Source organism: Aspergillus terreus, genomic scaffold (genome assembly GCF_000149615.1).
Source record: "Aspergillus terreus NIH2624 scaffold_7 genomic scaffold, whole genome shotgun sequence".
NCBI classification, from domain to species: domain Eukaryota; kingdom Fungi; phylum Ascomycota; class Eurotiomycetes; order Eurotiales; family Aspergillaceae; genus Aspergillus; species Aspergillus terreus.
In genome coordinates this window covers 653,895-681,263 of record NT_165930.1, presented here as the reverse complement: position 1 = coordinate 681,263, position 27,369 = coordinate 653,895, and the positions used below count along the sequence as shown (strand labels likewise).

At 51.9% G+C, this 27,369-nt stretch overlaps 11 protein-coding genes across 11 annotated transcripts; 3 read left to right on the top strand and 8 right to left on the bottom strand.

The window, feature by feature from the left end:
* Positions 1-646: 646 nt before the first annotated feature.
* ATEG_05172 (OPT family oligopeptide transporter) lies at positions 647-3,244 on the bottom strand (the record flags this gene model as incomplete). Its single annotated transcript, XM_001214350.1, has 3 exons — positions 647-2,577; positions 2,639-2,806; positions 3,001-3,244. 3 exons carry the CDS (start codon positions 3,242-3,244, stop codon positions 647-649), a joined length of 2,343 nt encoding a protein of 780 aa, XP_001214350.1.
* Positions 3,245-3,757: 513 nt separating this feature from the next.
* ATEG_05171 (uncharacterized protein) lies at positions 3,758-5,867 on the bottom strand (the record flags this gene model as incomplete). Its single annotated transcript, XM_001214349.1, has 5 exons — positions 3,758-4,326; positions 4,379-4,879; positions 4,944-5,222; positions 5,381-5,453; positions 5,517-5,867. 5 exons carry the CDS (start codon positions 5,865-5,867, stop codon positions 3,758-3,760), a joined length of 1,773 nt encoding a protein of 590 aa, XP_001214349.1.
* Positions 5,868-6,521: 654 nt separating this feature from the next.
* ATEG_05170 (sugar porter family MFS transporter) lies at positions 6,522-8,542 on the bottom strand (the record flags this gene model as incomplete). Its single annotated transcript, XM_001214348.1, has 9 exons — positions 6,522-6,885; positions 7,001-7,207; positions 7,261-7,633; positions 7,687-7,750; positions 7,824-7,930; positions 7,978-8,099; positions 8,159-8,249; positions 8,323-8,413; positions 8,480-8,542. The coding sequence occupies 9 exons, from the start codon at positions 8,540-8,542 to the stop codon at positions 6,522-6,524; spliced, it is 1,482 nt and encodes a 493-aa protein (XP_001214348.1).
* A 619-nt stretch (positions 8,543-9,161) lies between these two features.
* On the top strand, positions 9,162-11,784 carry ATEG_05169 (uncharacterized protein; the record flags this gene model as incomplete). Its single annotated transcript, XM_001214347.1, has 7 exons — positions 9,162-9,272; positions 9,483-9,809; positions 9,868-10,359; positions 10,407-10,712; positions 10,769-11,167; positions 11,231-11,612; positions 11,774-11,784. The coding sequence occupies 7 exons, from the start codon at positions 9,162-9,164 to the stop codon at positions 11,782-11,784; spliced, it is 2,028 nt and encodes a 675-aa protein (XP_001214347.1).
* Positions 11,785-12,376: 592 nt separating this feature from the next.
* ATEG_05168 (S-adenosylmethionine-dependent methyltransferase) lies at positions 12,377-13,558 on the bottom strand (the record flags this gene model as incomplete). The annotated part of the gene is made up of 3 exons (XM_001214346.1): positions 12,377-13,116; positions 13,196-13,456; positions 13,525-13,558. The coding sequence occupies 3 exons, from the start codon at positions 13,556-13,558 to the stop codon at positions 12,377-12,379; spliced, it is 1,035 nt and encodes a 344-aa protein (XP_001214346.1).
* A 423-nt stretch (positions 13,559-13,981) lies between these two features.
* On the bottom strand, positions 13,982-14,827 carry ATEG_05167 (ESCRT-I subunit protein VPS28; the record flags this gene model as incomplete). Its single annotated transcript, XM_001214345.1, has 2 exons — positions 13,982-14,683; positions 14,738-14,827. 2 exons carry the CDS (start codon positions 14,825-14,827, stop codon positions 13,982-13,984), a joined length of 792 nt encoding a protein of 263 aa, XP_001214345.1.
* Positions 14,828-15,069: 242 nt separating this feature from the next.
* Positions 15,070-17,433, top strand: ATEG_05166 (mRNA-binding ribosome synthesis protein NOC2; the record flags this gene model as incomplete). Its single annotated transcript, XM_001214344.1, has 1 exon — positions 15,070-17,433. The coding sequence occupies one exon, from the start codon at positions 15,070-15,072 to the stop codon at positions 17,431-17,433; it is 2,364 nt and encodes a 787-aa protein (XP_001214344.1).
* A 534-nt stretch (positions 17,434-17,967) lies between these two features.
* ATEG_05165 (putative potassium transporter) lies at positions 17,968-19,717 on the bottom strand (the record flags this gene model as incomplete). Its single annotated transcript, XM_001214343.1, has 4 exons — positions 17,968-18,023; positions 18,149-18,720; positions 18,773-19,629; positions 19,694-19,717. 4 exons carry the CDS (start codon positions 19,715-19,717, stop codon positions 17,968-17,970), a joined length of 1,509 nt encoding a protein of 502 aa, XP_001214343.1.
* A 1,011-nt stretch (positions 19,718-20,728) lies between these two features.
* On the bottom strand, positions 20,729-23,070 carry ATEG_05164 (molybdenum cofactor biosynthesis protein 1 B; the record flags this gene model as incomplete). The annotated part of the gene is made up of 3 exons (XM_001214342.1): positions 20,729-21,440; positions 21,642-21,699; positions 21,975-23,070. The coding sequence occupies 3 exons, from the start codon at positions 23,068-23,070 to the stop codon at positions 20,729-20,731; spliced, it is 1,866 nt and encodes a 621-aa protein (XP_001214342.1).
* Positions 23,071-23,492: 422 nt separating this feature from the next.
* ATEG_05163 (ABC-F family ATP-binding cassette domain-containing protein) lies at positions 23,493-26,073 on the bottom strand (the record flags this gene model as incomplete). The annotated part of the gene is made up of 6 exons (XM_001214341.1): positions 23,493-23,864; positions 23,925-25,025; positions 25,070-25,169; positions 25,224-25,499; positions 25,755-25,778; positions 25,862-26,073. The coding sequence occupies 6 exons, from the start codon at positions 26,071-26,073 to the stop codon at positions 23,493-23,495; spliced, it is 2,085 nt and encodes a 694-aa protein (XP_001214341.1).
* Positions 26,074-27,049: 976 nt separating this feature from the next.
* Positions 27,050-27,369, top strand: ATEG_05162 (KGG domain-containing protein; the record flags this gene model as incomplete). The annotated part of the gene is made up of 2 exons (XM_001214340.1): positions 27,050-27,175; positions 27,232-27,369. The coding sequence occupies 2 exons, from the start codon at positions 27,050-27,052 to the stop codon at positions 27,367-27,369; spliced, it is 264 nt and encodes an 87-aa protein (XP_001214340.1).

Sequence of the window (27,369 nt, the reverse complement as noted above, 5' to 3'; positions counted from 1 at the left end):
CTGGGGGAAGTCCCCGTTTCGTTAGCAGAAACCTGCACCGACTGGGATTCGTCCACAGTCAGGTTTCCGCGGGGGGGGGGGGGGGGGAAGAAGGGATGCCTCGGATATTCAAGGAGGTCTGTATGCACAAGAAGCCCCCATGTCTGTGATTGTGGTGAATATATAGCACTATAGTACTCCTATGTCGTGACAGAGCGGAGTAATGGGATCATGGTTAGAGAACCTGTAGGACCTGTATCTCCTCACCGGACGGCGTCCTTGGCTGGTGCTCTAACTAGTAGCTAGCTTTGTTTACGATATAGAACGTCATATCGAACCAATGCTATCTGTGTATAAAGAAGAAACCGCCGTTGGGCTGTGATGGAAGTGTCTGTCTATGCGGGTTGCATCACCCGGGAGGCTTTATACGCCATCCTCGCGTCGGGGACTAGGTGCCTAGTAGGTATTGCGCGTCTCACACGCAAATGGACGGTAAATGAGTCTATGTATGGGACTGAAGGCCCTCATTGAAATGAGAATTAGACTGGAGCTTGAGTAAATCGTCCGGGATAGTTTGGTTGAAAGGCATGGCATCTAACTTGATATTCCACGTAAAAATCTAAATCCCAAAATCCACTGACCAGGCGGGTCTAATCCCACAAGATAACTATAAGCAATGATCTGGATTACCATCTGGGTTCCCCCACCAAGTCGGGAACGGACGTTCTGTGCCACTTGCACCGAGCACGGCAAAAGACAAAATAAACACGATAAGCTGCGATCCACCGTCGAGTGCAGCCCCAATCAGATAATTATAGTCGTTGTAGATCTTCGGCATCCGCCGTCTGAGCCAAACCTGAGAAAACACGCCAACAGCAATCGAAGACCAGATCCACGACGTATTTCCAAAGTACACCTGCCCAGCATATGACGTGATAATCGCCGTGTTCAGCGGCCATTGTCGAATCCGCGGAAATAACTTTATCAAACCCCAATGCAGAAACGGGAGGGCAAGGCCGATGACTAGACCCAGGGGCACGACCACGTATCGGCCGTTGACACCGTATACTTCCTTTGCGAGCGACCATGTGACGGCCTGTGAGTTGAGGGATTGCACGGTTGATCCGCTCCAGACATTATTCCCAATGGGATCGAGAAGGATTTCGCGCTGGTTGGTGACGATTGTGGTCATCACGACATAGTTCAGCGCTGCACCTAGGAGAGTTCCATATATTTGGGTGGCGAACATGATGCGATGCGGCACTTTGGTGTACTGGCCGACCTTAAGCCAGTTTGACAGGTTGACGGATAGAAGAATGACTTGGTGCGACCAGCTGGCGAAGTACAGACCGGCAAGGGGTCGGCCGGGGTGGAGGGCCCCGGCGACCATCTTGGAGAGTTGGTTGGTTGCAATACCAGTCCCGTAAAGACCGTAGAGGATGCAGGAGAATGGGCTGATAAAAGCTCCCAGAAGCAGAGCAATGATGTAGCCCCATACCGGCAGCGTCGTTTGCCCCTTGATGTTTACGATCAACCCGGCGAGGAAAGCTAGGACGAACAGAACTAGGTACCACCAGAGTGGCACTTCCTTGTACTTCAGCATGCCCTGATAATGGCGGTCTGGCTGGGCTCTGCTCCTGGCCTGCTTCCATGCGAGGACCATGTCCTTGCCGTAGAAAATGGCAACGTGGGTGATCAATGCGCCGATCGCCAGATTCTGCGTCAGATAACCCCAGACAGTGCTGGAGGTAAGATAGGGTAGACCGACGTCTTTGAGTTTGGAAAAGTCGACCGTGCCTTTGCTATTCACAATAGACGTCGCGGAGAACTTTTCTCCACTACTCAAGAAGAGAGACGTCGACATGAAGGGGAACCTTTTCGCATCCCACGCGTTGCCGTAGAACAGCCCGAGCATGACGACATACCAGATAACATACCCAATCCACGTGTTGACCTGCTGTTTGAATGGCAAGGAGAGATATGTGCTCTGGATGTACTGCCAGTCTAGGGAAAAGTTCAATAGCCCCATTCCCTCATTGGACGAGGCTCCTCCAAATATCGTGGTGAACACGGTCCGAATATGTTTCGGTGCCTTCATCGAGGCCAGACAGAAGATAGAGATGCCTCCAAACCAGGTCACCATGTACGCGGGAAAGAGCTCCCACACTGCCGCAAATGCAAGAGCCCAACCGAACTTGATGAGGCGAGATTTGTTGGCTTTGGGGTCAAAGTGAAGATTCTGATAGAGCACCACTTGAGGCAGCGTCGACCAGTAGACCATTTCGGCCGGATAGACAATGAGCGGCCGGAGTAAGCCTGCCAGGACAAATCCACACAATGATATCGAGAAGGTAGACAGGACGGCGGTTGTTGCATTCACGCCGATGTTGTAGAACAGTCTTTCGACAGCGTAAACCTCAACGCCCGACAAGCCGTTGTTACCGGATGATGCGATTAAAGCTGCGACGACATGCTCTTTGATGCCGAAGTGCTGACCGAAATTGAGAAAGCGGAGGGTAGTTTGGAGCCATTTCCATTTGGACTTCTCTGGACGAGGCGTGATCATAGCCCATGTTTTTCCAAAGAGAAACACCAGAACTGGAAGCTGTCTGGTTAGAAGGTGTATAGCGTTAAAGCATGATGGGCATGGATTTCTCACGTTGTATGAAGACCGGAGAAACCTGGACTTGGTACGGTTTGAAGACGTAGAGCATGGTAATGACACTCGAAAGGGCTGTGAAGATGGAGCCCAGAACAATAGAGCGGAAGGTCAAGGCTGGATCGCCATCGTCTCTATCTGAGATGATAAAGTTGGAGACATCAACGCCTTCAAGGTGTTAGTTAGAATGTGCAAAAGATATGCGAGTACACGGCTGCCCTACCGTTTCGAACAACAGGATGCCCCTTGACATATTGCACACCGTCATGGGACTGCGATCTCAAGGTATCCGGTTCGTCTACTTCAGTCTTCTCATATCCAGGCGTTGCTATCGGCTCTTCCGTCACCGTGCTTGCTTTTACACCCGAGGCCGTCTTCGATATCTGTCCTTCGGCTTGATGTGGCATCTTGCGACCGGAGAATCGATGATTCGCACGGTAAAAATTGAATGTCTTTGGTAGCGGCCCAAGGAGTGCGAATCTGAAGGAGAACTGGGCCGGTTAGATATGGGCCGGAGGGTAATATATGGACCTTTGCGACACGATCGAGTCCTTGCGTCAAGACAGCTCCGGTCGCGCGAGGTGCATCCAACGTTACACTGGCCATCATCAATTAGCTATCCACATGATGCGATAGCCCGGCTTAATGGCGGCACAAGCATGGTTGGTTTTAGGGCGATGATAGCGTGGTTCGCCATGCATGGACCCAGATCGTGTACTCCGAAGTACTAAATTGTTTCTTCTGGAACATTGAGACGTTCTAATGAATGATTGTGCAGGTCGTGAGATAGATCCCTCCAACGATAACCCACGGCCTGCATATCGCATCTATCGTGCAGAGGCCACTGACGATCCTTGGCGATTGCTTGTCCCCTCAGCATCTTATCGCGCATAACGATGTAACCTTGTCGGGAGAAGCCGTCTTGTATTTTCGGCGGTTGTCCGAGTGGGCTCCTCTAATAATGCCATTTTCAACACGGATGGCGTTATACCGCGAACAAACTCGGATAGCCGAGCTCAATCTCATGGTGGGAGAACAGGCATCTAGTTTAGGCTGGATTTGCACGATCGAGCGGAGGTTTCGCCATATCGCAGTACAAGAACGATCTAAGAGCAATGTCTAAACAGTCCCCTTCTCTTCGTCCGCGTTTGGCTCAATCGTCTTGTCCTTTTTACGAATATCTTTCATGCCCATGCCCCAGGCAACAAAGAAAATCAACGCCGTCGAGCCGGCTGCCAGATAAAAAGTGTTATCCACACTCTTCGCGTACGCGGCCAGAATCTTTGCTAGTTTTGCCGGATCGCCATCGGCAGCCTGTACAACACCGGACGGGGAGGCCCCGGCCGCAATCACAGCTGCCACATCGATGTCTGGGTGCTTCTTAAGGGCGCTCGACAGGCTGTTGGTGAGAATAGTCTGGGCAATAGCTAGGTAGATCGAGCCGCCGAACGTCTGGCTGAATGATATCATGGCCATAGCGACGGGGATCATGGCAGGGGCGATGGTGTTCTGAACGGCGATAATGCTGGTTTGCGTCCCGAGGCCGCGGCCGACACCGAGGAGGATCTGATACCCTACCCATTTCGCTGTGGAGGTGCTGGGCGACAGTGTCGACAGAAGACCGTTGGCGATGGACATGAGAATGGAGCTGGCAAGTATAAATGGGAGATAGTAACCCAGCCGACCGACTGTTCCATAGGTTAGACAGAGTGGCGTCAAAGAGTGAGAAAGAATACGCACTGCCTATCCCACCTATCACGGCAAATATGAGCTGGCCGAGGATATTCGGTAGAGTATACACCCCACTCAGCATTGGCGTGGCCAGCTTCACGGTCTGGAAATAGATGGGAAGATAGTAAGCCGTCATCTGAAGACACCCAAAGAAGAGCATCATCGCCACACAGGACGACCAAACTGGGAGGAGCTTGATGACCGAAAAGGGGATCATTGCATTGTCGCCTTGGCGCCATTCCCAGATGACAAACAGGATGATCATTGCCCCGGCACCACAGAAGAGGCCAATGATCACTGAGCTATTCCATGCGTACTGTCGGCCCCCCTCGTCCAGCGCGAGGAAGAACTGGATCGCTGCTGGGGCAAAGAGCACGAACCCAAAGAGATCGAGCTTGGTTCTGATGATTTCCAACACCGACAGAGCCCGTGGTTTGACCGTGGAGGGAATTTCGACAATCCATAGCAGGACAGCGACGACGGCGCCGATCGGGAGGTTGATATAGAAACCTGGAGAATTATTGTCGATTCAGCTTTGTTGACTTGGTAGTCATCCGGGTGTTGACAGACATACACCATCGCCAAGTGACATACGAAGTGAACGCTCCGCCCAGGAGCGGTCCACAGACGATCCCCATCTGAGATATGCCCATCATAATGCCGAAATACTTGGGTCGTTGGTGTAAGGGGACGGCCGCAGAGGCAATGGTAAGACCGCCATTGAGGAGACCAGAGCTTCCTATCCCAGCGACAGCTCTCCCCACGATGAGCATTTTGGACGAGACAGCCACAGCGCAGAGAAGCGAACCCAACTCGAAGATTCCGAAGTAAGCGAGAAAGGTGTACTGACGAGCTATGTGTTAGCGAAACGATCTTGCCGAGACACTCCCAGACGAGTATGGCACCTTTGGTTTGAAATTGGAATACACCTTCCCAGCTAGGGGAAGGAGAGCAGCACTTTGCTGGGAGTCAGAAACTAAACAGTGATACAAAACACCGTCTGCAGCTTACCATGATAGTTGGTATGCACTACCATACCAGCCCACATCTCCGAGCGAGTGGAACTGGCTGGTGATTTTTGGAACTGCCTGAGAGACCGATCAGCTTGTGTTTATCGGCCTTTACAGCTCCTTTGCTGGGAGCATACCGTTGAAACAATCGCTATGTCGAGCATAATCAAAAAGAAACACAAGACTAATGATGCCATAAGGGAATATCGCTTCATCCCGGAGATATACTCGCTCTCATCTGTGGTGCCGGGTGCCTCCTGGCTGCCGGAAACATCTTGCGTATTCACGTCGTCCTGTTCCATCTCTTGATGAACGGGTGCTTTTTCATCTCCCGCTGTTTTATTATCTTCCAATGAGGTACTAGACTGCGACAAGGTCACATTTCGGTCGTTGGATATTGAGGGCTCCTTAGAGCTCGGTTCATTGTCGTTGGATGCGGAGGATTCTGAGACCCTCCGCAGGGGTATAGTGGCAGGTACGTCTGGCATATATCACAGTCAGGCGGGAATCTGGCAGATGATGTTAGTATGCTAGAGTGGTCTGTCGTTCTGTGACTATGGTCAATGTGAACGGCTGGTGACATGGCAACATGGCTACCCCTTGTTGGCATGATGGGCCGGTTTCACTTATAAGATAGGTAAATGAAGAGTGCTGACGGCTTGAGCTTGGGATCGGTCTGAGCAGAGCCCGAACTCCGTGGGTGCTGTTGATCCTTGTATCTTTTAGTGTCTAGTAATCACGTAGCTAGTCTTTGGGGAAGTCGGCATCGGCATCAAAAGTAGCACGTTGTGAACAGATAACGAAGTATAGAACGCCCCAGTGAGACGATATGTTAAGACTTGAGAATGATTATAAATCGAGGAAGTATTCACTACCTGATTCACCGGACTAGGCACTCGACCATCCATCGTAGCATGTAACTTTAGGACTTGTGGAGTTGGAAGTCCGGTGGAAGAGGGGCTTCAGAGGGGGAGAGTAAGAGAAGAATACGAGCTGGACGGGGATCGGTACATAGGAACACCGAATCCCGTTCAACATTAGCTGCAATCACAGGACATAATCTTCGTGTAATAGCAGTATTGAAATTTCCCTCAGGCCTCTTTCACGTTCTTCGATCTTTTCCGCCGGTGCTGACGAAACAATCACTTTCGCTCCTCAATGTGTTCCGCCATTTCACCTTCAGCGGCCTCGATCTTCTCACGTACCTCGTCCAAGTCTCCCACGACGACCTCATCACCGAAGATACGACCAATTTCCTCCAGGGACTTGCCCTTTGTTTCAGGGAAGAAGAAGAACACTGTCACTGCGCCAACAAGATTCGTGCAGATAAACAGCGCGTAGTATTTGTATTCCACTTCGGCGAATGCGATGGGAGAGATCTGATTGAAGATGATGTTGATCAGCACGTTGCACACGATGGCGATGGACGAACCACGGGCGCGGATCGCCATGCTCATGATCTCGGGGACATAAATATAGTGGATGCTGTTGTATCCAAGCGAGTAACTAAGGAATGTGTGAGCCGAGTCCATGAACAGAACCAAGCACCATCTGCAGACTGAAACGATCTTCCACTCACCCGGAAGGATTCTTTCAGTCTGTATCCGGTTTGGTCACTTACATCATGGAGAAGCAGAAGATAAAGGCAATGGTGAACCCTTTGGCCACTGTGTTGTCAGTGTGGTTGAACCCCCCGGAGAGACCCATGACCAGCGCCATGTCCATCGCCATGATGATACCAGTGATCCAAAGGGTCTTTCTACGACCCCATGAATCGACATAGTACAGACACACGAGGTTTGCAAGTGGACCAACGAGTCCATAGATACTGACCAGCCGTCAGTAAAGTCAGAGTCAACAGGAGAGAATGCATTTCCGTACCCTGCAAGTAATGTGACATTGTGTCCAACCATTCCAAGTCCCTTGTACAGGTCCGTCTGGTAGTAGTTGATCACGTTGATACCCGAGAGTTGAGTGAACGCCTGGACAAGGACTGCGAGGATAAGGCGCTTGCGGTGGCTGGGCCGTGTAAACAGTTCTCCCCATCCAGCCACATGTTGACTCTTCTCAAAACGCAATTGCTCACGCATCTGATAGAACTCTGCTTGAATAAAAGCATCGTCTTGACCTTTGTGCCCGTTCAGACGCCTGATCACTGCAAGAGCCTCATCGTCACGTTCTTTCTCAAGAAGCCAACGAGGCGAGTATGGAAGCCAGAAGATTCCAGCTAGGACAATAAGAGCTGGCAGACATTCTAGATGTAAAGGTCAGGGCAAATCCTAGCTTACAGGGACTGGAATGTCTTACGGAACGCCAGCTGGAAACGCCATTGAAATTCGCCCGTTGCATAGGAACAGCCAAACCCAACCCACTAAGTTAATTTTAGCACCCCGAATCATTCATGATAATTAGCAAATAGTCAGAGAAGGCAAGACTCAACGTACGTTAGCCACGGCGAATCCAACGCCGACGAATTGTGCGTGCAATCCAGCGATTAGACCTCTTTTGTGTGATGGGGCAATCTCCGAGTTATAGATGGGAATAGTCATATCTAGACCACATTAGAAGACATGCCATGTATGAAGGTAAGGAACGTACTCATAATTCCGACTGCGAAACCACCAACGATGCGCCCAGCTATGAGCATGCCGACATGAACTGCAGCGGCTTGGATGATACCACCAAGCAAGGCAATGACCGCGCCAATAGCAATAGTCTTCCTACGTCCTAGGAGGTGTTAGCTGATATTCGATCCATGTAGTGAATCAGACAGCTGTACTTGCCCAAGAAGTCTGCACTCCATCCTGCAAAGAAGACGCCGAACACCGAACCGGCGCCGAATGTACTGACCACCGCACCCTTGATGCTCGCTGTTGTGCGGGGTTAGATCACACACGCAGGCCAAGACACTCAACAATGGAAGCAAGTGGACAGGGAGCTCACGATCAAATGGAGCAAAGTACTCCAGAAAGGTAGGCTGCGTTATGACTGTAGAAACAATACCCGAATCGATACCATACAACAAGGAGCCAACCTAGAGGCATGGAAGGGAACGATGAGCAGCAGTTCGGGCACTAAATACCTGTATGTCTCTACTTACCGCGGCAAAAAGTCCACAGCCCCATGTGTAGGCGTTGATGCTCTTGTGGTTCGAGGTGGTCATCATGGGAGGGATATGCCGAGTTCAACGTGAACACAAGAGGGCATAGCTGACCACCCTTGCATCCTGGCATTTGCTATATAACAAGTTTTTACTGCTTCTCATCCAAATCAGCCTGATTCCTTAGACTCAGACCCTGCATAAAAGCCGAGACAAAGAACAGTATACCAGCGCCCCGTGGGGAAGATCCAAGAATTGAGGGCAGGCTAAACCCCCAAACGGGCTAGATATCCGACGCCTCCCAGTCATTCACCAAACGGCTGGATACATCTTTAGTCGATTTGGCGAATCCGTCGTGCAGACTGCTACCGATGGCGGATATGGTCCGACATCAACCCCCACGCTGGTGCGATCCCTCGGCCTTGGCGTGGGAAAGAGAGGGGGATATCCGGGATAAAAAATCAAGATATACTATCTTTGGGACGTCGAAGAGACTGTCAAAGGATCGCGGGATATATCCGGGAGCCTAAATTGCTCGGATTGCTGGATGTAGTAGTCGGCGGGTTCCGACACTGACTACCTATCTCGACAAGAAGCTCCACGAGGTTGTATAAAGCGTCGAGGTCGACTCCGTAGGTAGCCGGCACTCCTGCAACTCATCCTTCGAGCCAAGTACAGCACCATGGTGAAGTTCTCTCACGGCTGCTGGCATCCGGCGCCAGATACTCTTCTTGACTGGGCAGTTGAGACTGTCAAAGCCGAGACCCGCGGAGACAGCCTTCACTTTGTGACTGTGAGAGATTCCTGAGACATGCGAATGTCACAAAGCTAACGATCGTGGTAGTCATCCAAGCCGATCAACTTTCGAGGCGATACATTGAACAACCCCGACGTTGACGCATTCCCTCAGTTCGCCAATTGACAACGTTTTGCATCTGTCATCTACCCACTGGACAAAGCAAAAGAGCGTGACCCAAGGGCCCGCACTTTGAACTGTTTCCAGGAAGAAAAAGTGAACCGTGCAACCAACGTTGAAACAACCAAGTCCCCCGACAGCTTGAAGCTCCAGACTGGTGTTATCTCTGCGACGGTGGACACAAGACCAAAATCCTTCGATATTAGCTTCAGTGCGCATGAGAAGCTTCTCACGAGGCTAGGCTGGCGTTCAGTTGGCTATATCAAGCAAGGAACCACTGCCCTGCATCCTCGCGCCAATTATCTCGACCCCAATAAAGGTCAAAGATGGGTGACATATCAACTACAACTTGGAGTCGGGGACAAAGTCTATGGACTTGGTGAGCGATTCGGACCTTTCATCAAGAATGGCCAGGTAGATACCCTTCCCAATTAGAATTTGTAGAATCATCTGCTGATGGAATTCTCTTTAGAGCGTCGAGATTTGGAATGAGGACGGCGGCACTGGCTCCGAACTCACTTACAAGAACATCCCCTTCTTCATCACCTCTGCTGGATATGGCGTGTTCATTCCCACTTCGAATTTCATTTCGCTCGAAATCCAGTCGGAACGGACAACCCGGGTCAATATCTCTGTGCCAGGAGAGTCCCTCGCCATGTACCTGATTTACGGACCAGACCCTAAGTCGATTGTCGAAAGATACACCACAATCACCGGAAAACCAGCGCTCCCACCTGCATGGACCTTTGGACTCTGGCTCAGTACCAGTTTCACGACGGAATATGACGAAGGCACTGTTACCTCTTTCCTTGACGGGATGAAGGAGAGAGACATCCCGGTCAGCGTGTTCCATTTTGATTGCTTCTGGATGCCGGCGTTCAAATGGTGCGATTATGAGTTCGACAAGGAATATTTCCCAGACGCAAAGGGGCAATTGGCAAGAATCAAGGATCGCGGGATTCATGTGAGTATGCCCCTATAATTGTCGATTGACTGGTGACACTGTGGAAGCTAATGTGTAATGCACTCCAATCACATAGATCTGCGTTTGGATCAACCCATACATCGCCCAGGAGAGCGCAATCTTCGACGAAGCTGCCGACAAAGGTTACTTCATTAAGAAGTCCGACGGAAGTGTGTGGCAGTATGATTTCTGGGTATGTCCCGATGCCGAGTTTCAGAGTCCTCCCTGAGGCTAACCAAATCTCTATCCAGCAAGCCGGAATGGGTTTCATCGACTTTACCAACCCCGACGCCTGCAAGTGGTACCAGGACAAACTGCAGGCCCTCGTCGACATGGGAGTAGATTCCTTCAAGGTAACACGCCCTTTTTGTGACAGTATCCGAGCCTCTTCTCATCAATTTCCTTGCAGACCGACTTCGGTGAGCGGATTCCCACGGGCGATGTTGTCTATCACGACGGATCCAGCCCCGAGAAAATGCACAACTACTACGCCTTCCTTTACAACAAGGTCACGTTTGAGGTCCTTGCGAAGAATTTCGGCGAGCACAAGGCCGCCCTTTTCGCACGCTCCGCCACCGCAGGGTGCCAACGCTTCCCCGTACACTGGGGCGGCGACCCATACAGCACCTTTGAAGCAATGGCCGAGACGCTGCGTGGTGGCCTGAGTCTTGCACTGTCCGGGTTTGGCTACTGGGCCCATGATATCGGCGGGTTCGAAGGCAAACCTGACCCCGGGTTATTCAAGAGATGGATTGCTTTTGGACTACTATCCAGCCACTCCAGATTACACGGCAGTGGCAGCTTCCGGGTGAGTCCTTGGTCTGACTAGTGCAACGCTCGACTTTTTGCATAGACTAACAATGGCAACCAGGTTCCTTGGCTAATTGACGAGACTGGCGAGGCTGACAAGGTCCTGAAACATTTCGTTCAGCTCAAGCACTCCCTCATGCCTTACCTTTACTCCAGTGCCATTCAAACGCACCAAACAGGCGTTCCTATGCTGCGCGCTTTGTTCCTTGAATACCCCGAGGATCCTATGGCTTGGTATCAAGACACGGAGTACTTCCTCGGTGACAGCATCTTTGTTGCTCCGATCTTTAATACCGAGGGCAGAGTGCAATATTATCTCCCTAAGGGAGACTGGTATGGTATCATTGACCAGAAAATGCGGACGGGAGGCGGCTATATCACCGAAGAGCATGACTACTTCTCCTCGCCGGTCTTATTAAGACCTGGATCATCGGTTTTCCAGAGTAAGAACGCAATCAATGACAGTGTGGTATATGACTGGGGCAAGGATGTGAGGCTGTTGGTGAACTGGGTGCAGGGAATGCGGACAACAGCGAAGATCGCCGACCATGAGAGCCCCTGTGGGTTCAAGACTGTCATTGATATCAGCAGTGAAGGCGACCAGCTCAAGGTTGAAGTTGTCGAGGGCAAGCTAGTAGGCTCGATGGATATTGTGGTGGTCAACAAGTCGATTGATGCTGCCACTAGTGGGCTCGAACTCGTCGACAGCAGCACTCTGCGCGCACACGAGGGCTTCGGCGGCGTCTCCTTCAGGGTTATTTAACATAATTGTCAATTCAAGCCAGTTCGAATATGCTAGAAGGAATTCCGTTTTGTTATGTTGATGTTTGTTGACATTTGTAGAGGTTTCAATGTCCATAACGTCATAGGTCGTAGGGCACGTGAGCAGGGAGGAGAAATGCGAGCGTAGGTCTCGACTCTCTTCTCGAATTACTCACTCACGAAGTGGCTCTTACGCCGCGGATCAAAGATCTTTAATATCTGATACATCTATATGGCTTTTAATATCTTGACGCGGGACTATTCTTATGTCCACAAAGCATATTTTACTCTCCTGCCAATAGCCTATACTACTAACGATGAACAGTATAGTAATGGCATTCAACTCTATTGCTATGCATGCGCTTCTATCATCGTTCGTGTATCGTGTATTTTCGTGACATCGTGGATCATGATCAGACGCAATCAGTGATCTGCCCTGGAATCGCTAGAGCTTCTCGCTCCATCCCCAGACCGACCACCAGCATCGGACAGCGAGCGCACCCCCGTCCGCCGTCTCCCAATCATCGTACCCGATCTCCTCTCCCTCATCGACAACTGCGAGGCCTAATTTTCCCATCCGCTCCCGCAGTTCTTGCACTTGCGGCAAATACGCATCCCGGAGAGGCATCTCAAGCACGACCCGTGCATCAAGACCCCGACTCAGCCAGTGCGTGATGGTATCGACCAGCCATTTCGGATGATTGGGTGAGTAGAGCGGGTCGGCTGCGAGGATAACGTCGTACTGTTCCGCCGGTGTGGGGAGGGGAGTAGGTGCGACAGACCAGTCCAGGACTCCCGTCGTCACCGTCGCGCCAGTCTTCTTCATGAGTTCTACGTTCAAAGCGGTGTTGTGAGATAGGTTCGGCACGATATCCGGCAGATCCGTGAGGTGGATCGAGGCGGAGGAGCCGCGAATGGCTGCGAAGGACAGGCCGACAAGGCCTGTGCCTGCTCCCAACTCCAGGGCGCGGAGCGTCCGGTCGGCCTTGTGGGTGGTGGATGTGGAGGGCACAAGTTGCGGGGTGGAATCAAGGAGAGAGTGGAGGCGCCGAGAGAGGAGGTACGAAGAGACCCAGGTTTTCATTCCCAGGTTGTCGGCCGTCAAGGATGGCTCGTGGAGTGTCAGGGTAAGTTCTTCGCCCCATGGGCTTGGGATTGCAAAGACGCGGGACATAGCTGGCATTGCTATTTGAAGAATCACACGAACGTCAGCCTGCGTGGGCCAGGAGAACTACAGCCACCATGCAGGAACCGCTCGACTTACCGGATCGGCCTGAACGTTCGCTCAATCGAGCTGCGGCCGCGTCCCATACAGCTTCCCGAAGCTCATCGGTTTCCAGCCACGAGAGAGAACTGGAGATGAACGATGTCAGATAACGAGTGACCCCCGCCGGTTGAACGGCGGGCCTTTTCACCGCTTCCTGGGCATTGGAGCTGAAACTCCGCGGTTTGATGGCCAGGAGGTCGAGAGCTCGTATGATTTCAGTCCCGGATGGTTTGGTATGGACCTGGGGGAGGTCGAGGACTGCGACTCTGCTTATCAGTTCCCCTATCGCGCAAATCAGTCAGGGGAGGCAGTTGGAGCGGGCATACCGTGGAGAGGCTCGTCGGGATCGGCGCTGATCATGTTGTAGGAGACCCGTAGTGTAGATGATATTCACTGTAGGGAAGTCGGTGCTATCTACGCAGGGGAAGAAGTCCTCAACCCGCTCATATAGGCGTCCGAGCCGTGGCAAAACGACTATGGGGCTTTCCGATGCCGACGCAGAAAAAAAAGTCGTGATCGCCCAAAAAGGAAAGGCCGGGACTGCGGCGTTCCGCGGAACGGATCCACTGCGGCCCAAACAGAGAGTCAAGAAGGCAAAAACCGATTATGCATCTAGATCTCGTCCGTTATATTCGAGAATCAGCAGAAATCGCAGATCGCACAAGGGAACCAAAATAGAACATCCGCTTCATGAAAACCCCTAAACACCCGGACTCCGATCCCAGTCTTATCCATGCACGTTAGATATATACATCAAAGCCTCGAAACAATGGCCCAACCCACTCATTCCAACGTCGATTTGAACCCTTGATACGCCTGTTCCATATCGAAAGCCAACTCCCGAGCCTGTTCTTCGCTGAGTTCCTCCGTCGCACGCATTTGATTCAATGCAATCAACCACTGGATGATTTTGCCCCGGTTTTCAAAGTCCCCGTCGGTAACCTTATTCACCGACTGGATCACCTCAGACAGTAGCGGATGGAGGGCATCCTTCGACACCATGTTCAATTTCAGCGCGTCCAGGAAAGTAATAAAGTTCTCCGTCGCAGCCAAGATGAGACTGCCCGAGGCACCGCCCGTAGGGCCTGATGTCGCGGGGCCCACCTTAGCAGAGGGTGTGCCATGCGTAGCCTGTTCAACGGTGGCAGGAAGTCCGATCCGAAGGCGTTCCGTAGCCCGAGGGCATTCCAACTGAACAAGCGGATCAATTAACATATGCATATAGACAGACGATGGAAAGACGCTCACCCCCCAGGTACGCTTGAAGGTTTCCAAGTCAACGAATTCGCGCGCGACGCTGTCATCACCAAGACTGGACTTGTACTGTTTCAATAACCGGGTACACGTTTCGGTGTACTCTGCTTCGGTAACAACATCTTTGATATAAGCCTTCTCGAGACCATCCAAGGTCACAATAATGCTGTAGATCTCGGCCAGAGACTCATAGAGATCGCGATCCGCGGAGCTGGAGGCTAGCTTGACTTCCTGGTACAGTTAGCCAATAGCCCCGCAAACGCCCCGCCAGACACCGCAACATACCTCATCGAGATTGATGGATGCCGACCGAGCAGGATTAGGGGTATAGCTGTAGGGCGTCGGCGCATAGGCCAGGGGGCGCTGCGCATACATGGTGATGCATGGAGACGTTGATAGATGGGGGGTTGATCTCCGGCTTATCTACTCCGCAGCAGAAACGGAGGCGGTCGCCCGTTTAGGAACACCCATCTCACCGCCTTTTTCTGCCCCGACATGGTTTAATTTTTTTTTCTTGTTCCTGCATCCAATATCTCTCATCTCCATTCCCCGATATTCCCCCCTACTCTCCCCGTTCATATCCTACCTCCGTGTTTGGGTAGGAGTTCCAATTCAAAATGGCGGGAGCTCAGAAGAAGTCCACCAAGAAGTTCGAGAAGAAGCACTTGAAAGACGTTCTTGAGCGCAGAAAAGCGGTTGCGAAAATCAAGCAGCGCAACCACCTTAAGGAGAAGCGCAAAGCAGACAATGCCAGGGGGCGAGGAGAAAACCGTGACGGCAGCGAAGATGATGAAGAATCTGCCGACAAGGGAAAGAAGAAGAATGCCTTCGCCGGAATGAACGTCGACGACTTTTTCGCTGGAGGTTTCGATATCGCCGATGCCGACGCCGACCAGGTCAAGAAGGCCCGCAAGAAGGACGTCACTCCTAAGACCGGAAAGCGCAAGCGCTCTGAGCAGCAGAAGGATGAAGAGGATGAGTCCGCCGCATCGAGCGGTGAGGAGGAGGAAGCCGCCGTTGTCCAGAGTGACGACGAATCAGGCTCCGAAGCCAGCGCCGACGCCTTCGAGGAACATAAGGACCAGCTCGAGTCGTTGAAGGAGAAAGATCCCGAATTCTACAAGTACCTGAAAGAGAACGATGCCGAGCTGCTGGACTTTGGAGACCACGGAGACTTGACGGAAGTGCTCGAGCTGAGCGAAGATGAGGAGGAAGGTCCCGCAAAGAAGAAGAAAAAGAAGGCCGTTGAGGCAGAAGAGGAAGAAGAGGTGGTGGATAACACACTTACCATCGACATGGTGAAGAAATGGCAGAAGCTGATGGAGGAGCAACACTCGATTCGTGCGATGCGCCAGACCGTTCTTGCTTTCCGTTCCGCGGCCTACCTTGATGAAGTCGATGGCCAGGAGCAGAAGTACTCCATCTCGGACCCCGACGTCTATCATCAGGTTCTTGTCACAGCACTTGGCACCGTGCCCAAGACTCTGTCACACCATCTCCCCGTCAAGGAGACCGCTGCTGGCAAGGTTAAAGTGTCTTTGGATTCGAAGAAATTCAAGACCCTTACTCCTCTCATCAAGTCGCATACCTCCTCCGTCCACCAATTGCTCACGAATCTCTCCGATGCCCAGACGCTGAAGTTGACTCTCTCCTCCGTCGAGCCCATGCTTCCATATCTCCTGCAGTTCAGGAAGCTCCTCAAGGCCCTGATCAAGACCGTGGTCGGTATCTGGGCCGATGTCTCCACCACCGAGGCTACCCGGATCACTGGTTTCCTCCTCTTACGGCGTCTGATGGTCATGGGAGATGCCGGCATCAAGGAGACTGTTCTCAAGACTTCCTACGAAGGAGTCGTCAAGGGCAGCCGTAACACGACGGTGCATACGCTGCCCGGCGTGAACCTCATGAAGAACTCCGCCGCCGAGCTCTGGGGCATCGACCAGAACGTCTCCTACACGACAGGATTCAACTTCATCCGCCAACTCGCCATCCACCTCCGCAGCAGCATCACGAACACCTCCAAGGAATCCTACAAGACCATCTACAATTGGCAGTACGTGCACTCGCTCGACTTCTGGTCGCGCGTGCTCTCCCAGCACTGCGACGGGCTCGCCGAAGCCAAAGCCGGCAAAGAGTCCGCCATGCGCCCTCTGATCTACCCCGTCGTCCAGATCACAACCGGCGCCATGCGCCTCATCCCCACCGCGCAGTACTTCCCTCTCCGCTTCCAACTCACCCGCTCCCTCCTTCGTCTCTCCCGCGCCACCGGCACCTACATCCCGCTCGCGCCCGCGCTCATCGAAGTCCTCAACCTCGCCGAGATGCGCAAGCCCCCGAAATCCAGCACGCTCAAGCAGCTCGATTTCACCACCGCCATCCGCGCCCCCAAGTCCTACCTCCGCACCCGCGTCTACCAAGACGGCGTCGGCGAGCAGGTCGCCGAGCTTCTCTCCGAGTTCTTCGTCCTCTGGACCAAGCATATCGCCTTCCCCGAGCTCTCCGTGCCCATCGTCGTCTCGCTGAAACGCTGGCTCAAGCAGGCCAGCTCGCGCAGCGGCGGAAACAAGAACTCCAAAGTCAACCAGATGATCCTTCTTCTCGTCCAGAAGGTCGAAGCCAACGCCCGCTGGATCGAGGAGCGCCGCGCCAACGTCTCGTACACCCCGCGTAATCGTGCCGAGGTCGAGACCTTCCTGAAGGATGTGGATTGGGCGGCGACGCCTCTCGGAGCGTTTGTGAAGTCTCAACGCAAGCTGCGCGAAGAGAAGGCTAAGATTCTGGAAGAGGGTCGTCGGGAAGAGGAGAGACGCAGAGCGGCTGAGAAGGACGCGGATAAGGATATGTTGATGGATGATGCGGCTAGTGAGAGTGGAAGTGATGACGAGGACGATGAGGATGTCGTTTCTTCCGATGAAGGCGAGAATGAGGAAGAGGAGGAGGATGAAGATGAAGATGTGATGGAATTCGAAGAAGAGGACTAGATCGGTTCTCTATGTTTAGTCTCTGGCAGGTTTCAGTTCTATATTCCACATGTAGTTATTGGAATGTTCTCATATGTTTGATATCAATATAAAAGTTGAAGACTATTTGCCGATCATCCTGCAGCTGTATCAAAACAAACTTTGGCTGGCATTCTGGAAACTAAAATGACAAAACTTCTATGTATGAATGACGAAGCAAACATGAACACAATCATTCGAAAAGGACAGGTAAGGTTATATGCTTTATCTAGAGATGCATCAACGCCTCAGACAGTTCCAACAGGCATCTTATCCATCCCCAAAGCACGCGACTGCTCGCGTCGCAAGGCTGCATCCTCCTCCTCAGCCCAAGCAAGGGACTCGTTCGGGAGCATCACGGCCTGGTCAATAGCCACGGGGAGGCCTCTGTGGCGTCCTCGCAAAGCGACCACAGCAAGGATGAGCTTGCTGATGGTGTGCCAGGAGCCACAGAAGGACGCATTCGATCCCGGATAACCAACACTGACTCCGACACAGCCGTAGGCGGAGACAACTTCAAAGATGATGTTGAAGGTCGAATAGGCCACAGGGTCCTTGCTGTAGTTGGGGCCCTCGGCAATGGCAATGAAAAGAACCGCGAGGGCAATCCACCAGATGTCGTGGCTGAGCTGGGATCGGAGCTGCTGGTGGACAAAGTAGCTGCGGGATGACTCCGTCGTCATCACGTCTTGCCTACCGAGGAGATGGTGCCGGACAAGACTCATGAAGACGCTGGGGGTCTTCTGGGACCCTGTGCCCTCTGGCGGGTCGTCATGCGTGTAGATCCCCAGAGAGCGTTCTTCGTACACGTTGGTGTTTCTCATCGTCACCAGGACTGGATATGCGGAGACGTACATCATGAGGACGTATAGAACAAGAAGGCCCTGGCGAAGGTTGGCGATAGTCACGACGTAGAAACCACCAGCACGAACGGCGAGTGCTTGGAATAGTCCATCCAGGACCCGATAACCCGGGGGTAGTTTTTCAATGTCTTTGTTCCCAATGGCCAGTAATTCAAACATGGCCCAGTCAAGGCCGTTCAAGACTATGATAGTACCAAGCAAATACCAAGTGTGACGTGCCGGGAAGAGGTTGGTGTACACTCGTCTGGGATGATCCAAGATAAAATCTAACGTTACCGCCCACGGCTTCCAGGAAGCGTCGCCCGGGAGCAAATGTCGCATAGTCCATATAATGAACCTCAGAAAACATGGATACAGTGTATTTCCTGCAAGAATGAGAATCCCCATGGTGATAATTGGGTACGCACTGTACATCGATTAGTATGATTAATTGGGCAGAATTCAGTGATAGATCATACCTCGTCTGCAGCGCAGTCATGTTGTCGTCCAGAAGAGACATGCCGCTGTTCACGAAGGCGGAGACCGCAAAAAATGCACCGGTCCAGAATGGTGATAGCCCATTCCTGCGGGGAATATCAGGATGGTTTACTTCCAGCCACGTTCCCATCCCAACAATGCCGAGAACAAGGAACAGAGCCCAGTAAAGGAAGACGACGATCGACAGGAATGAGATGGCTCTATACTCAACCCCGCCAAGCTTTTCTCGCTCTTCCACCGTCAAGCCATAGAACTGGGAGTTTCTGGCAACAGAGCCTTTGGACGCAAAATACTTTTGGGTTCCACGTATCATGCTCTTCAGCGGCGGCAGATCCTCCTCCTCTTCTTCAACCACAGGCAGATGTGGCGTGACATTACTCGGATGGTTATTCAAGTCCAACCGAGCCCCCACGCCAGCGTTGTGGAACAGGTGGTGGTGATTACGGTGACGGTGGGTACGCACGTGGCTGAGGGTGATCTGGTCATCGTCGGTCCATCGGATATGATCATCATCTGCTGTGTTTGTCGATAGTTCGATGGCATCGCCATCGACCGGCTCAGAGACCTTGGCGCTTCCCTTGGAATCCGGGCGTCTAATTTGGTCAACCCCCCAATCGGGACTTGATGCATCTGTCCTTCGATGAGACGACGGATCAAGACTTCGAATACGTCGAAAAATTCTGTTCTGCGCCCATTCGTGCGAGATCCCTTTGAACTTGGTCTCAAAGGCCTTCCTTCTCACGAGGAGCACAGTGATTGAAATAGGGATCGCATGCCCCACGATAAGAAGAGTGAGCAAGATGGCTTGTTGGAACGTGTTCAAAATTGATAGATCGACCTAAAGAGGACTGTCAGCATCTATTCACACCAGAATTTGACTTAGAACCAGAGAGTTGGCTTACAGTGTTGAGTCCAGCCCCAGTCATTGCACTGACGCACATGAAAAGAGAGTCCCAGAAAGAGACGCTACGGAAGGGGTTTGTGGTGCCCCAGAAGATCAGGCTGCATGCCAGTGATACAAAAATGAAATAGGTATAGTGAAGGGTGATGAAGTTGAGTGGTGGGAGCACGCTGATAATGCTCCGGGCCAAAGGCCGGAACCAAGCTCGGGCTATATAAAAGTCACGTCAGTAAGCTCAACGTCCATGACCTCAACGATGGGCTCGAAGTCAATCGAGCAAGAGTACACGAGATAGAGAAATAGGAAACGTGTAAAGTAGTGATAGGGTGGACAACTCACAAATCATTTCCCTGCTCGACCAAATGCACGCAGCTTAGGGTCGAGCAAAGAAAACTTCTAGCAACGTCAATGACGAGCCAGAAGTCGTAAGCCGTTCGGAAGTTACTAGACACCGGGGTCGTAAAAGCTGAGGCGATATGAAGTTCGTTGAGGATCTTTTATCCTACGGCGGGGCGCACACCGCTACCCACAAGGATTTTGAAAGAAATGGAATAAAAAGGTCTTCTTTAGTCGGGTCCGATAACACATTGTTCAATTGTTTGGGATGTTGAGTAGGAAGCTGGAGGCTGGTGGTTGGAACGCAAGGCGTGTGTTTTCTGAAAGATAGCAAGGCCCAAAGAGGGAGAATGTTGCGGTGTGACGGTTGAAGCAATCGATAAGACGCGTAGATGGGTCAAAAATCTTCTTCTCGTGGAGGATTTGACAGAAAGACAGGTTATCACGGGGAAAGGCGTGTGTTATTCCATTTCAACGGCTTTATCCAAGTAACAGTGAGGAGTAGTATAGGTGAAGGTGATTGTAAAAAGCAAGAAACATTCAGCTGAGATTCAAACTCGAAAAAAAGAAGCAAGCTCGGCACGTGGAGTCCATGCCCAGAGTGGTAAGGGCCCGCGATCGACGCCCGGCTTGGCTAATATTAACCTGTTTCTATCGACGGTAGGGCTGGACCATTATTTTTCCAAGGTCAATTCATACACTATACATCATCGCTCACCTCCTTCTCCCGCACCCAATGCCCGCTTTTCCCGCCCTTCTTCTCCAGCAGCTGTACTCCTCCAACCACCATCCCCTTGTCAACGGCTTTCAGCATGTCGTAAACGGTCAACGCAGCCCCCATGGTCGCCGTCATCGCCTCCATTTCCACTCCCGTGCGCCCCAGACAGCTTACCGTTGCCATAACATGCATGGCACCATATTTCATAGCACCATTGATCTTCCCCGCTGATGCAGGGTCAACTAATTGGACGTCCACCTCAACGCCAGTGATCCCAATGCCAGGATGACACAGCGGGATGATGTCCGGGGTCTTTTTGGCCGCCATGATACCGGCAATGCGTGCTACACTGAACACATCTCCTTTGCGTGTTCCTCGGCCTTCCCGGAGCAGCTCCCACGGACGATCGTTCGAGAAGTGCACGTAGCAAGTTGCCGTTGCAGACCGTTCTGTCACCGGCTTCTGACTGATTTTCGTCATGTGGACGTTTTGCGACGGCGTTAAATGCGGTAGGTCCGTGTCGGATTCTGTAGGGAGAGACACGCTACGCATGCCTTCAGTCTTATGTGGCTGAGAGGTACCGCGATGCTCATCATGGTAAAGTCGCACTTGCGACGCCACAGGTGCACCAGAGCTCAGAATGTGAGTCGGTATAGCTTTCCAGGGATTTGTTCTGGGCATTATAGCAAATGGCCTATGCGAATTGTTGGTGCCAGAAGCCCTCACATGTACATTATCTATCTCATCCATCAGCATCGGTCCGAATAACAGCCATCAGCTCGTAGATACAGTCGGACCAGAAACTAACTATTTCACGGCCACAGGTAAGGTATCTCAAGAATCAAACACCAATTAAAACAATGATACACATCAAAATACATCCAGGGATGCATACAGTCGTAAGTCATGACATGCAATCGCCATATATTCAATGATCAAGGAGGGGTTTGTGCCTACCCACCGATAAGTATCATAGGCCTATTCTTCATATTCTTTAGTTCGCCCATGCCGGCATGCTTGGCCTTCTTCCGTTTCACCGCCATCCCGATGATGTCAAGGAGCTCTCGCTCTCTCTGGTTGACCAATGCAGTCTCATCCTGGGTATGAGCAGCGGCGAGAGCTGTCTCCAAGAACCGCAGTTCCTTCATTGTTTCCTCGTCAATGGGCTGGCCATTGTTCTCCTTCCGAATGATATCGCGGAGAGATACCTCTGAATTCCCGAACAAACAGACTTTCAAGTTTCCGTCAGAAGTGATGCGGAGGCGGTTGCAAGTACCGCAGAAGTTATGCGTCATGCTAGTGATAAACCCGACTCGGCCCTTGAAGCCAGGCACACGGTAGGTCTTGCTCGTATCATTCTTGTGGTCGGTAACCTTTTCGAGCGACGGGTATTTCTCCCGAATGATGGCCAGCATTTCCTGGTAGGACACCATCTTCCCCTGGTTCCACTTGTTGCCGTCGAAGGGCATATATTCGATGAAGCGTACCTCTATGGGGCTGTCACGTCCCATTTCAACAAAGGGGAGGATCTCCCGATCATTCACTCCACGCATCACAACGCAGTTGATCTTCAGTTTAATACCAGCTCCCATCTTGTTCAGTTCCAGGACTTTATCGATGCTTTTCATCACTGCGTCCAGGCCCTTCCTCCGCGTCATGATTTGGAACTGGAAGGGGTCCAATGTGTCCAGACTGAGGTTTATCCCAGTCAGCCCCGCCTCGACCATGGGTTCCAGCTTGCGGTGGAGAGAAATCCCATTTGTCGTCAAGCATAGCTCCCGCAACCCATGACGCCGCAGCTCACCAATCGACTGCATCAGCGGTACTATGTCTTTCCGCACTGTCGGTTCCCCGCCTGTCAGGCGGATCTTCGTGACCCCTTGCGAGACGAACAGCGAGGACAGATAGACGATCTCGGGCGAGGTGAGGAGACGGGCGGGTGGCGACAGCTCTACCCCTTCCTCCGGCATGCAGTATACGCATCGGAGATTACATCGCTCAGTGACGCTTATTCGCAGGTAGTCATGCTGGCGATTGAAGGTGTCCGTCAAGAATTCAGAGAAGGGCTTCGCAGACCGTAGCGCAGACCATCGTGACGACACGGGTTTAGGGGAGGGAGTTGACGCTGGAGGAGTATATGACGCGGAAGTGTTGAGATCGCCACTTTCTTTCGAGGCTGAATTGGCGGTATTCGTGTTATAGGATCGAAGGCATTGTGTTAATGTCTTGTTGCTGGTCGGAGTCCGGCAGACACGTCTGCGGGGAAATCCAGCTAACGACCGCAGGGGCACGGTGCCCCGTTTGGGAATTAAGAACTCAGTCATCATGAGCAGGGGAATCTGCTTTGAAATGACGAGCACGAGGTTAGTTTCGGCATCCCAGACAACCTTGGGTTTATATATGTAAGAGAAATAGGCTTGTGGGGGGATAATAGAGAGAGCTCGTGATAAGAGCGGGGATGATTCTCCGCGGATACGGAGGACGCCGCCTGGCGGTGACTAACACGGTGATAGTGTCACGTGGACGTGTTCTCGATAGAGCTTCCCTATTGGGACTAGTCCGGATTCTGTACTATGAAAAAAGCACGACTTAGGTCGTATGCTTAAGGAGCATTACGTCCTCCAATGGGTTCCTTTCACCTATATAATAGTTGTGGCTTTTATCGTATTCAAGTGTCTTCGTAGGAGAAGGTTAGATGTTGTAGAGACGCTTGGTGGTTTGATTGAATGGACACTACTCCCTATGTCTATCGTGGCATAGGGAGCATTTTTTGGACTCTCTTCACCAGACTCTGTTCAAACTGCTCCACCCCATTGCTCTGCTCCCGCAGCGTGCCGCCTTTCAAGACATACACGGTGCGCCTTCTGCTTTGATTTTCGTCTTTTTCTTCATCTACCCCCTCAAAGTCTTCATCTAACTGGTGGTCCAGATCGCGCTTTCCTTCTATGACTGAGCGCATGAGGAATCGGTCGTGCGATACCAGCAGGATGGCTCCGTTGAAAGAGGACAGCGCAGACGCAAGTGCTGTGACGGTATGGAAGTCCAGATGTGTAGTAATTTCATCCAGCACAAGCAGATGCGGAGAATTCCAAATCACCTTCGCCAGCGCTAGGCGTACCTGGGGAGTTTCGATGCGTCAGCTTATGTCAAACAGAGGCACACGATTCATGCCACTCACTAGTTGGCCGCCGGAGAGTCGGGAGACAGCGACGTCGGAGACTACTCGCCCCTGGAGGCCTAATGTTGCCAGCAGTCCTCTAAGTTCCCCTTCGTTAAGCGTGCCATCAACGACTTTCGACATCACCCCCAGTGCAGTCAAACTGGGGTCGCTCTGGCCTAGTTCCTGCAATTCTTCAATGGAATGCTGCGCATAGTACCCCAGCTTCAGCCTGGAATGATTCGCGACCTTGCCCTTAGTCGGCAGGGCACCTCCGACCAGCACACGGACTAGGGTCGATTTTCCAGCGCCATTGAGACCCATGATACCCACTCGATCGCCCATATGAACAACAAGGTCAATTGCGTTCAAGATCGGTGTGTCAGTAGGTTTGTATTTGAATGTCACTCCTTCTAGAGAGATCAGAGGACCCGGAAACCGCAGCTCAGTGGCATCAGGTAGGGCCATTGTCGCGCCCTTCTCATCCGTGGGCACTTCGATTTCAGCGCGTGCACTGAAGTGCCAGCCCGCAAGGTCACGGTTAAGTTTGAACCGGCCTCCGTTAGCGTTGACTTGGATTCCCATCCGGTTGTCGAGTTTCTTTTGCCGCGACTTGGCCATCCGTAGCTTGTTCTCATCGTTGGTCTTCTTTCCGGTCTTGACAGCTTCGCGAACGGTGGCTTCCATGTGTGCGGTTTGTCGCTCCTGGGCTTCCTTCATGCGGCCCCAGTACAGCTTCTGTTCTTCAAAATCCTTCTCGTATGCGGACAAGTTTCCTCTGAAGTAGGTGAGCTTTTCATCGCGGAGTATGACGATCTCTTCGCAGACGGCGTTGATGAAATCCCTGTCGTGCGAGACCAGGACAATGGTGGTCGTTGAGATGTCGCGCAACTGTTGGAGGTAGTTCTCCAACCATACCACTCCCAGAAGGTCCAGGAAGTTCGTGGGCTCGTCCAGGATCATAATATCCGGGTTCTGAATCAGTACGCTGGCCAACATGCATCGCATCCGCCAGCCACCCGACATGGTCAGGAATGGTTTGTCGAAGGCACTTTCGCGAAAGCCCAAGCCGATGAGGATTTGGCGGGCTTGTTGTTCGATATCAACGAGTTTCATCTGACTCTAATAAGAATAATGCCCATCGCCCCGCGGACCGTGGTACTTACAGCCTCGAACTGTGACTGCAGGTCGTGGAGTGTCTCCACCGCAGCTTGTGTGTCTTCCTTGATAGCGTCGGCGTCGATAGCTTCTTTCTGCTGACCCAATCTGATGTGGTAAGAGTCAGAGACAAAATTTTCAATGTTCCGAAAGGAAACGCACAGTTCAAGGGAAGTTTGATGCTTGGCCTCCACGACCTTGAGGTCTTTCCGTGCTTGTAGTCCTCTAGTACCACTCTTGAGACTGGCATTCTTCTGTGCCAAAAAGAGCTGCTTTTCCGTTCGCTCATGGCGGATTCTACGGATAGCGAGAACCGGCTCTAGGGGGTCCTCTGTCTCGAAACTTTTGGACAGGACTTGAGCCCGGTGCCCGTCAGCATGTTTGTAGATGTCATCAAGAATAGGAAGCATACCATTCATATGCCGAATGACCTCATTTCTGTGATTGTCACTACTCATGACATACTGGAGGACGGTTTTGTTCTGGGCTTCGACGGTGTTCGTTTCCAATCCTTCTTGGCCAGAACTATCCGTTTGCTGCAGAATAGCAATGCGAGTGGAATGCGGTATACCAGGAACCAGTTTGTCGGCCATTGCCCGCAACAGAGCTGATGTGGGTTAGCATGGGTTTACCCACTGGTCGATACCACTGGCGGTGCTGCCAATACTATCTTGAAGCATCCCAATTACTTACTTGATTTTCCCGTTCCATTGCGACCTATCAACCCGTAGTGTACTCCCCCTTTGAGACGCAAATGGGCATCGGAAATGAGTTCCTTGGTATCCGGCTTGGCTTTTGACTTCCATTTGGATTTTAGCCTAGAGGAGTCGTCTGAGGTAGTTTCGCGTGCGGCTGCAACTGCAATGGTAAGTCCTTCGACATCGATCTGAGACGGCACGTTAGTCAACGATCGAAGGTCCATCTGTGGTGTAGATAGTACCTCCTGGGATGGTCGATCATCAAGAAGGTGAAACCTCGTCTGTTTGCAAGTCGCAATGATGGATGGCTTCATGGTATGTGCAGATTACCAGGTTATCGATACTTCAGGGCAGCTGTACTGTTTTGGGTAGAAGAAGTATATGGATTGCACAGGGCCTCGTCTGCGTTGAATGGCACAGTAAACGCAGGGTCTTTCTATATAAATATGGAACACACAGCTGTGTCCCTGTTGGAGGACCGGGCACTTTTTTGGGAAAATGTCCCCACCACACAACCAGTAAACATATCAGGGCATATGACTGATTTGCATAAATCTACCTCGGCGATGATGAGCCCCCGCAAAATGCCCCTGGCGTCTGCCATGACAGGTTGTGAAGAGGCGAGTTGGATGGAGCCATCGGGGTCCGGAAACGGCTTAGCGGGGCTTCATAGGGATGGGAACCCAATTAACCGCATTTCGTTACTCATTCTTCATTACTATTCACAAAGCTCTTCGGCGCTTTGATGGAAGCTGGTCGTCGGATGACACATCGATGACTCACAGTGGGCATGGACCCTTCGCTAATCGCGGGTTTATCCGTGCTCGTTTATGAGGTGACCAGACCCTTGAACGAGTCTTTCTTGGCATGATATATCCATTCAGGCATGGCTAGTGGCGCATCGTAGCCTGAGTATCGACTTAACTTCAGATTACATCGATGGCTTCTCTCATGGGTAGCTTGACTTCCTCGTTGAGTAGAGTGTGTACCATTCCATGGTTCCCCAGACGAAGCTCTGGGTGGCGGTTGGAGTCCACCACTTAAAGCTCAACCCCCAGCCATATGTCCAACGAGATCCAAGAGGTTTGGAGTAGCATGCCACCGGCCAGTCAGAAGGGCTGTCAACGTCAAGCGGACACCATGATGACCTCACCCATTGACCCTCTGGATGGAGAAGCCTATATAAGGTCCAGATGGCTCGATATCGGTCCTAGTTCCGTCGTTACTAACTAAATCTAACCTATCTAATCCAAACATACGTGAACAAAGAATTTACCATATACTCTCATCATGTCCTCCCAAATGAACCCTGGAAACTTTGCCAACCGCCCTCAAGAGGAGGTTGAGGATATTGCCCGCAAGGGTGGTCAGAGCAGTCACCAGGGTGGTTTCGCCAGCATGGACCCTGACAAACAGGTGTGCTCTTTTGCCTGAGACCATGATGCACCAGCATGGGGACTAATCTTGTCCAGCGTGATATCTCATCCCAGGGCGGCAAAGCTTCCAGTGGAAGCTTTGACACCGGCGAGACTGGCGGAAGCCCTTCCGAGCGTCGCGCGTCGTCGAAATACGCTTTTACTCATGATGAATTGAGTCACCCTGATGAGTAG